The sequence below is a fragment of the Siniperca chuatsi genome, linkage group LG2 (genome assembly GCF_020085105.1).
Source record: "Siniperca chuatsi isolate FFG_IHB_CAS linkage group LG2, ASM2008510v1, whole genome shotgun sequence".
Lineage (NCBI taxonomy): Eukaryota > Metazoa > Chordata > Actinopteri > Centrarchiformes > Sinipercidae > Siniperca > Siniperca chuatsi.
The window spans coordinates 32,936,214-32,946,430 of NC_058043.1; the positions used below are offsets into that span (position 1 = coordinate 32,936,214).

Genomic DNA, 10,217 nt, shown 5'->3' on the forward strand with positions numbered 1-10,217 from the left:
AGGCAGAGGGCCAACCAGCATACCATTAGTCTGCTGACAGGGAAGCCAGATTACCAGGCTATAGCTGTAAGAAGTGAATACAAGCCAGTACAAAATATGGTGAATATTCTCCCTACAACTACATCTTTAGAAGTGTGCATGTAAATATTGTTTCTTTGCATCTGCATACAACACCCACCCCATGCTCCGACAGCTCTGTCCCCTCCCCTCCTCCAAACCTACATTGAATTATGACTCTAAGGTTTTGAGCAGGAGTTTTAAGTTATTATGCCATTTCAGTCAAATTCATTGAAGTGTGTAAAGGTTCATCCATTGCCTTCAAAACAAGAGGCCGGTGGTTCATGAATTCTCATGATGGTTTTGAGATGAAGCCCATGTGTCTTTGCTCCATCTCATCCATGGCTCTTTCCAAACTGTGATCAATGATCCATCCACCCCTAGCAAGGCTAAATTTACCAGTGTGGTTTAAAGCAAAAAACATGCAATATCACAAGGTACCATGGGAAAGTTCTGGGGCTCAGGGTGAATTAAAGATGTGACAAATGGATGCCTCTTGGAGTTTTTATAGGTTTTTCTAGTCACATAACACTGAGCTAACATGTTTATGCAGCTGATCACATCACATAGTCCTTTAAATGTGAGGGTAGATATAAGGGATTGCACTTGAAAAATCAATGGCCACTAGCAATGTTGGCCCAGAACTCATCACATGTCAGACAAGCCACGCTAGATATTTAGAAAGAAGATATCTAAAACATGATATGTGATCTTAAAATACCTCACATCCTGCTCTTCCATACATGCCCACTACATATTTCAAAAGTACCAACATCAATCCTTGTTACAAAGAGTAAAAATGAAGGTCCAGATTAATGTTCACCAGCCAAAATAATGGATATACATTTTTCAAAGAAATGTCACCTGTCCATATTTAATGTTACTGTGTGTATGGAATCATATGCTGTGTGATATTCAGATAAGTCAGATCAGTTATTATTTAGAATTTGCTCGCTCACACTAAAATTCAGCTTGAAGTGACTAATGACTCAAGTTGAGTCAGAATTGGGTCAGTTGACCCATCTAGACAACAGATAAACAAAAGTTAATGCATTAAAGGAAAATGATGTTATTACAAACAAACTATAATTACAACTTGAATTTTATTTTTGTACCTCCAGCTATTGGTTCTATAAGACATTGTACTCACCATAGTATTTACTGAGATCTTGAGATGTGGCAACATCGTTGATTTAAATAGGTCTAATGATAAGCAGTCAGATGATCAGACAGGTTGTACACTAGCCAATAGTGTCTGGTCTTATGGTGGAGTCATGAACACTGACCTTAACTAGCCAATAGATTAGCCAGATCTAAACCACTTTATTTAGGGATAAAACTAAAAGTGAACACACCTGAAATGTTGCTAATAGCCCCTTATTGCACAGGAAAACTGAGTGTACAGTGCATCCGGAAAGTATTCACAGTGCTTCTCTTTTTTATGTAACAGCCTTATTCCAAAATGGATTAAATTCATTATTTTCCTCAAATTTCTACAAATAATACACCATAATGACAACATGAAAGAAGTTTGTTTGAAATCTTTGCAAATTTATTAAAAATAAAAAACAAAAAACTTACATGTACATAAAGTGGCGTGAAAAAGTGTTTGCCCCCTTCCTGATTTATTTTTTTGCATGTTTGTCACACTTAAATGTTTCAAATCATCAAACAAATTTAAATATTAGTCAAAGATAACAAGTAAACACAAAATGCAGTTTTTAAATGAAGGTTGTTATTATTAAGGGAAAACAAAATCCAAACCTACATGGCCCTGTGTGAAATAGTGATTTCCCCCTAAACCTAATAACTGGTTGGGCCACCCTTAGCACCAGCAACTGCGATCAAGCATTTGCGATAGTCTTCATTTTGTTCTTCTTCAGCCATTCATAGGTGGACTTGCTGGTGTGTTTTGGATCATTGTCCTGTTGCAGAACCCAAGTTCGTTTCAGCTTGAGGTCACAAACAGATGGCCGGACATCCTTGGTAGAGTTTTTGGTAGACAGCAGAATTCCTGGTTCCATTTATCACAGCAAGTCTTCCAGGTCCTGAAGCAGCAAAACATCCCCAGACCATCACACTATCGCCACCATATTTTACTGTTCTACTTTTTCTGAAATGCGGTGTTACTTTTACGCCAGATGTAATGGGACACACACCTTCTGAAAAGTTCAACTTTTGTCTCTTCAGTCCACGGAGTATTATCCCCAAGTCTTGAGTATCATCAAGATGTTTTCTGGCAAAAATGAGACGAGCCTTAATGTTCTTTTTGTTCAGCAGTGGTTTTCGTCTTGGAACTCTGCCATGCAGGCCATTTTTGCCCAGTCTCTTTCTTATGGTGGAGTCATGAACACTGACCTACAGTTCTTTGGATGTTGTTGTGGGGTCTCTGAATGGCTGCTATTCACAGCCTTTGCCTTGACACTCAAAATTGACCTCAAGTGCTTTCTTTTTCCACTGATCATACTTGAGATGTTTCTACAACTTGATTGGAGTGCACCTGTGGTAAATTCAGTTGATTGGACATGTTTTGGAAAGGCACAAACCTGTCTGTATATATAAGGTCACACAGTTAACAGTGCACGTCAAAAACCAAGCCATGAAGTCCAAGGAATTGTCTGTAGACCTCTGAGACAGGATTGTGTCGAGGCACAGATCTGGGGCAGGGTACAGAAAAATTTCTGCAGCATTGAAGGCCCCAGTGAGCACAGTGGCCTCCATCATCCGTAAATGGAAGAAGTTTGGAACCACCAGGACTCTTCCAAGAGCTGTGCGCCCCGGCCAAACTGAGCGATCAGTGGAGAAGGGCCTTAGTCAGGGAGGTGACCAAGAACCCAATGGTCACTCTGACAGAGCTCCAGTGTTTCTCTATGGAGAGAGGAGAACCTTCCAGGAGAACAAACATCTCTGCAGCACTCCACCAATCAGGCCTGTATGGTAGAGTGGCCAGACAGAAGCCACTCGTCAGTAAAAAGCACATGACAGCCCGCCTGAAGTTTGCCAAAAGGCACCTGAAGGACTCTCAGACCATGAGAAACTAAATTCTCTGGTCTGGTGAAACAAAGACTGAACTCTTTGGCCTGAATAGCAAGCATCTTGTCTGGAGGAAACCAGGCACCGTCATCACCTGGCCAATACCATCCCTACAGTGAAGCATGGTGGTGGTAGCCTCATGCTGAAGGGATGTTTTTCAGCGGCAGGAACTGGGAGACTAGTTAGGATCGAGGGCAAGATGAATGCAGCAATGTACAGAGACATCCTTGATGAAAACCTGCTCCGGAGCACTCTGGACCTCAGACTGGGGCGAAGGTTCATCTTCCAACAGGACAACGACCCTAAACACACAGCCAACATAACAAAGGAGTGGTTACGGGACAACTCTGTGAATGTCCTCTAGTGGCCCAGCCAGAGCCCAGACTTGAACCCGATTGAACATCTCTGGAGAGATCTGAAAATGGCTGTGCACCAACGCTCCCCATCCAACCTGATGGCGCTTAAAAGGTCCTGCAAAGAAGAAGGGGAGAAACTACCCGAAAATAGTTGTGCCAAGTTTGTAGCATCATACTCAAAACGACTTGACGCTGTAATTGGTGCCAAAGGTGCTTCAACAAAGTATTGAGCAAAGGCTGTGAATACTTATGTACATGTTTTTTTTTTTTAATACATTTGCAAAGATTTCAAACAAGCTTCTTTCACGTGGTCATTATGGGGTATTGTTTGTAGAATTTTGAGGAAAATAATTTATTTAATCCATTTTGGAATATGGCTTAACAAAACAATGTGGAAAAAATGATGTGCTGTGAATACTTTCCAGATGCACTGTTAACAGCTGTGGCAAGTACAGTAGGTCAAAGTTGAAACAAAGTCTGTAATGGATGTTTATAACAGGCAGTTTAGACAATATTTTTCCCATTCGCCTTTGTTATCTCTTCAAAATAAGTTTGACTAACCCAGGTGTTTGTCAGATCTCAGCAATTACTTTGGCGAGTACAATGTTATCAGAACCAATAGAAGTGATGACTCAAAATAAAACTCTAGTTGTAATTAACCGTAGTTTTCCTTTAAACAGTTTTTATGGTACTGGAACAGAAAACCAATCCGAGACCTTTTTTGATACAAAAGTATGGCTTTGGTTTGACCTGCAGTCTCCCCTATATGTAATATTACGCAATTGCAAAGAGCCATCCATGTCAGTATCTGACTGTGTGGTCATCATCCCGCTCATCTGCCTCTTTCATATACCCCCCTCTGTTCCCACAAGCGTTTTCTGTTATGACGACATTAAGCTGGGATGAGTGCTCTCATTCTCATTGTTAATAGTGGAGGTGTGTGTATATGTTGTGTGTGTGCTTGAACTTTCTGTGGACATTGAAATGAGTGTTTGTGTATTAGTTGTTTCAATGTGGTTGCATCATGGCGTGGTGCATTTAAAGTTGCCTGCTCTTTTGTCAAAGCTTTAGATGCTGTATGTTACTAACAGTGCATTCAGAACACAAAGTGATCCAAAGTATGTTGTATTTGAGCCTTTCTCATGACTAGAAGTATGTTAATGGAATGGAACAAAAAAAAGATGCATACAGTGTCATTGTCATGTCAAAGGTAATTTCCATGGTGATTAAGGTGTTTTTCTTTCTGTCATATGGAATAGTTATACTGTTTCCAGGTGAGTCCTCTCTGGTGTGGTGCATGCGGTCTGCCCATCACTCAGTTTTGGTGAATGATATGATTCAGTCAGCGACCCAGCATCAGTGTGAATGACATGAAGTTGTATGTTAAACCTGCTCAACAGACTGTGTTTCAGTCCTTCCAACAACAGGTATTTAATAGCACCTCACCTCTGTCTGCTGCCTCAGGTGTCTTTGCTGGAGTACCGTAAGAGGAAGCAGGGCAGCAGTCGCGACTCAGAGCCAGTCGGCAGTAGCTCGTCTCTGGGTAGCACCCCCACCCGGCCTGGCTCCCACTACAGCCAGGACTCTCATCATTCCCATTCCCATCAGCAGATGCAGTCCCTGGCCTCCCCACACAGCTCATTCTCTTCCTCAACACACACCACCTCCATCCCACAGATAGAGGAGGTCAGTCCTCCAGACCACCAGGGCTCGTCAGTGCAGTCCAGACGCCAGGACAGCAACAACCAGTGGTGAGAGACACCTCTCAGTACATGTGACATCACCTGGAAGTTCTTAAGTCATGTTTTGAACTGATCTGATAGTGTTCAGGATTTGTTCTTCATCAGAGCTGACTGGTAGATAACCTTTATTTTTTGATTTTTCCAAGGATGGTCCCCACTACTGTTGAACGTCTAAGGGAAGGTCAGGGGGTTCTGGAGCGAGTGCTAAGAAGCATCAAGATGGAACGGATTCACAAGAGGAGTGATGGCTCTACAGAGAAGGAATCTGGTATGAAGACATTAGAAACTTCAGGGATCCCTGCACACAAATTGGGCTGATGAAGCCACAACTATGGTGTATCAAAAACAAGAATATACATAAGAATAACTACAGAAGTAAATTTACATCAGTATATCTTGTGCTTTAACTTCCCTAATGAGAACAGGTTTTTTTTTTCAGTGCTGGAATTGATCCTCCTTTCTGTGTTTTCAGATGCAGATCGATATGAGATGCAGGCAGCATGCATGGCTTCTCCCATGAAGAGTCCACACAGATACAGTCCCTCTGTGTACTCACACCAGGTAGCCTGTACAAACCATTTATATCACTTCTTTCCCAAACACCAGTATGCGGACAAGTTATTTGTGACAGTGATATTAGTATACAAGCTGCCTGATAACCATTTGCCTTGTTTAGTGTCTATTTCTGTGTTGCTATTTGTATTCAAGACACACTCGATTTAATTGTATTGTTAATGAGGTCAGTGTGTCACTGAAAACATTCCTGTTGGTTTTCAGTCATCATATCTTCAATGCATTTTGGCAACATTTTTATTTGTTTTTTTGATGTGTTACCCGCCATGTCAGGCCAATGCTGCATTTAAATCATATGGAAGTAATTAGCATTTTCAGACCTATAACATTTACATAAACATTCAATTGCTAATTATCAGTTGGAATCCGGCATTTTTCTGAAAGTCTTATATATCCAACTTGCTGGTAAATAATACAGAAGTCCATCAAAGATTTATAAACCCTCATTTAGCACTTTTTTTTTGAATATGCACATTGTTTTTAGCCCCACAAACAAGATAAATATTTATTCAGTTTGTAAATGAAATTCATTGTTAGTTAATACCTGCAGATGCCATCTTGATTTGTCCAATGGCATGAATACTTGAATTTTGTAACCATGGGAATCTTTCACTTCACTACCTTCTTTTCCACATGACACGAATGCAGCCTTAGAAATATGTTAGTCACAAAAGAGTGTGTGTGTCTTTTGTGTGTGTTCAGTCATCAGAAAGCCACCAGCAGACCGACAGCCCGTCGTTCCTCCAGCAAACCTCCAACTCTCCATTCCGGGGTTCCTACAGTCCCTCATCAGGCCAGAGCTTCTACCCACGCCCCTCTTCCTCTCACCCTGGACTGTCCCAGGACCACCCTCCATCCTCCTATCCCAGTCACACCCCCACCTCTTCCTCAGACTCCAGGCCGCCAGCGGGCTCTCTACACCAGCAGAGTGGCGGCAGTAACGTGGACGGAGGCCACGGCTACAGCAGCAGCCACTTAAAAGCGAGCCTTTTGAACAGCAGCGGCCTGCTGGGGACCCACACCCCGGGACCCAGGGCCGGGCAGACTAAAATAGACTTGGGTGCTCAGGCCTCCAGAGGGAGTCAGCAGCAGGCCTCTCGCAGCCTGAAGTCAGGCAGCCCTGGCCAGACGGCGCTGCAGGCCGGCTCCAGGCTGCTGTCGGCCTCTGGACCGACACACTACCCACAGCGAGGGACAAGCCTCAGTCAGTTCCAGCACTCCCCCCTCCAGGGACCCGGAGTAAGGACACAGTCAGGAAGCTTTTAGGACCTTGTTCAAGTGTGTGTGTGTGTGTGTGTGTGTGTGTGTGTATGTATGTGTGAGTGCGTGTGAGTGTGTATGAAGGTGTATACCTCCTCAACCCCTAAAGCTGTGGTGAAATGGGGCTCAGGGAGTTTGGGGAGGGGAAATGTACAGACCTAAGAGGAGCAAGGACTTCTTTACGGATTTCTCCTTTTCTTATTTTCTGTCTTTTCTTTTTTGTTTTCCGAAAAAAAAAACAAATTACCGCATTCTGCACAAAGCTAATCATTGACTTTGGACATCATTACGGAATCAGTGGAAAAGCGATTTGGATAACACATTCTGGAAAAAAACAAACAAGAAATCACATGTAACTTGAAATTGTCCCCAATGTTTCCTCATGTGCCGGACTGTGCAAACAGGCTCTATAATGTCGGAAAGTAAAAACTTCCACACAAATGTCTGTACAAACTTATAAAATGCTGTACCTGTCGTCATGGTACCCAGGTTGGATAAATGCTGAGATGCATATGTAACTGAAAGCAAGAGTTGTTTTATTTTTAAAAAAAAATTGGTCAATGTTACTTTTTTGATTTGGCGAGTGGCCGAGTCTGTGCTGCAGTAAATAAGTGTTTGATTTATAAAGGGGGAAATAATGCAAGCAGAGGCGACATGTTAATCATCCGTTCTAAAGATGCATTACAGAGGCGGGGAGAAGGGGTTCTCCTTGGATAGGATCATTCCATATGATTACCAGCTTCCATGTTCTCTCACTAAAAATGAAAACAGCCCTTTTTTTCTCGAGGTTCTCCGTCTGTTCCAATTTTCTGTTGTTTTGGGTTCGATCCTGTTCTCTCATCCCCACTGGACTGTTTTGATTTCACATTAGGAAAACTTCACTGTAGACTTCTGATATTGTACTTGAGACATACAGGTCTTATGAATCATGGTGCTGCATTCTTGTTTTTTCCAATAAATTTGAAATCCAGTTATGTTCCCCACATATTGCTGCATTCATCTTGTCATGATATCAGTTGAATTCAGTTTTATTTTTCTCCAAATTCATACTAATCATATAGCAATGGAATGCAGGAACAAAATAAGAGGCGAATAATCCAACTTTATTTCTAAGCTAAAATGTTGGGTTTGACTGTTTTTATTCTGCAGAATTTCTTTAAATATATATATATATATATATGTGTATTTCTTCTGACCAATCCTTGCATTCCGTGTGACACCAAGGAAAACCGGAAAAGGGATCTTTGAATGAGTGTTTGGATTGTTTATAAAACCTAGGTAAAAAAGCTGCTATTTTTCTCCTGTGAGAGCTGCTTCCCTTTCCACAGAATGCTGTATTTTTATTTTTCCTTTTAACTCTGATCCTCACAAACTGACTAGTAAGAAAGAGACAGTTCTCCTGACCGCCGCAGTGGGACCTCAAACCGACGTTAAGCTGACAGCTGGGCGGCAGCAGGAGTCGCCCTCTCCTCCCCGAGACTTTTCTTTTTGACCGGATGTGGATAACAGCCGTGTATGTGTGGAAGACTTCAAGGACCGACCACACCCACCACCACTCCCCCCCAGTCCACCAACACACAGAAGGGTACTCATGTTACATGAATGTTTGACAGTTTGAAAAAATCTAATTGTGACCCAAAATTAACCAGCACCTTTAAAATGAAAGAAATACAACCTAAAAGACACAATAGGACAATATGTATCATCATGTGTACTTGTATAGAAAGAAATGTGATACAGACCTGTATGGAGAAAATATAGTACACTGAATTTATCGCATGACATTTGTTTTTAGGGTCTGAGTGACCAACTTTGACAGGTGGTTGGAAGCTAATCATTGGGTCTGTTCCTGGGTTCCTCCAAAAACCAGATGCTGCATTCTCTTTTTGTTTTGTAAAGGTCATTCTGTTGGTTTGGTTTTATTTTTACACAGATCATAGAAGTAACTATTTCAATTGTTCCCCTCCAAAAGGTTTAAGAAGCAAGAGATGTAATGCATTTTGATAATAAAATAATCATGATGGTAATGTATTTTGAAAACTGCCATTGTGATGTGTCATTTGAGGGAGTCACTTTTGCACACGTCACAGCAGTCCAAGCGCGGATGATAATGGTATTTCATCAAATCAATCATTCACTTTTTACACTGTGACTTCATTATTGTGGTAGATGTCTGAACTGTTTTGGACAAGTTTTTTGTATCTTCCAAGATTCATTTTAGGACTACAGTGGACACAGCGCTTGAGGATGCATAAATGTCTCCTGCTGTTTTAAGGCCTAGCTCTGATTGATGATCTCTTTTTCTGCCCATTGCAAAGCCTGGTTTCACCCAGCAGAATGGATTCTTTAGGCCACAGTGATGTTGGTTTTTGCTTCTGTTTGCTAGTTACCAGGATATATTTAAAAACCTGGTACCATTTTAATGAAATTCAGTGGAAAACTCAAGTTTACTTTAAACCATAAAAAAATACAGGTCAATTGAAATGTCATTTCTCTCAGGACCGTAGTATAAAAACCAACAAAACATCAGACAAAACAAAAAATCATCTTCGTGTATGGGTATGTCAAAACCCTGAGTGTGGCAATAGAAGAGGCCATGGGCTAGTTAGATTTTGGTGTGGATACACTTCAATGATTTTTAAACATAACTTCCTTTTCTTACTTTGAGAATGCACACATAGCAAGATGCAGACCAGTGCGAGCTTCAATTCATTTTCGCCTATCTTGCCTTCATCAGGGTGCTTCCTGAGGCTGCTTATGGTTTCCTTTTATACAATACATTGATGTCATGTGATCAATAAATTACCATAGATACCATATATACAAAATATTACAATCATCCTTTTCTTCAAAAATAGTCTTTACAAAATATCATTAGCCTAAATTGATACGAAAATTGCAAGAAAAGCATCTATGACCATACTCCATAATTAGAGCATAACATTACAATCAACCTTTCACAATGTTTTCCAACAAATACACCTTTTCATCTTAACTCATCGATGGGTAAAAAGGCTGAATATCCATTTTTCAATACAAGTAAAGAAATTCTGTATTCTTTCAACATAATTATTCAGATTTCTCTTTCAAAACTGTATTTAAATCATCTCCATCACTTAACATTACGAATAACCTTAACTAATTTCAAAGTCCATCTGTGTTTGAACTTAACACATCCATCCAAGAAAATTTCCTA

The 10,217-nt window shown here is 41.0% G+C and overlaps 1 protein-coding gene across 11 annotated transcripts in view; it reads left to right on the forward strand.

The window, feature by feature from the left end:
- Positions 1–9,052, forward strand: part of setd5 (SET domain containing 5) — a 44,073-nt gene extending 35,021 nt beyond the window's left edge. For 8 of the 11 annotated variants that reach the window (XM_044175194.1, XM_044175185.1, XM_044175212.1 and 5 more), the window contains 5 exons: positions 7–99; positions 4,911–5,197; positions 5,335–5,456; positions 5,661–5,749; positions 6,464–9,052. In XM_044175194.1, the coding sequence (XP_044031129.1) occupies positions 7–99; positions 4,911–5,197; positions 5,335–5,456; positions 5,661–5,749; positions 6,464–7,027 (1,155 nt within the window). In that variant the 3' untranslated portion in view covers positions 7,028–9,052. Of the gene's footprint in view, positions 1–2; positions 100–4,910; positions 5,198–5,334; positions 5,457–5,660; positions 5,750–6,463 lie in introns of those variants that run through there. The other 3 variants (XM_044175220.1, XM_044175272.1, XR_006375606.1) reach the window with 2 other exon arrangements.
- The last annotated feature ends 1,165 nt before the right edge of the window (positions 9,053–10,217 follow it).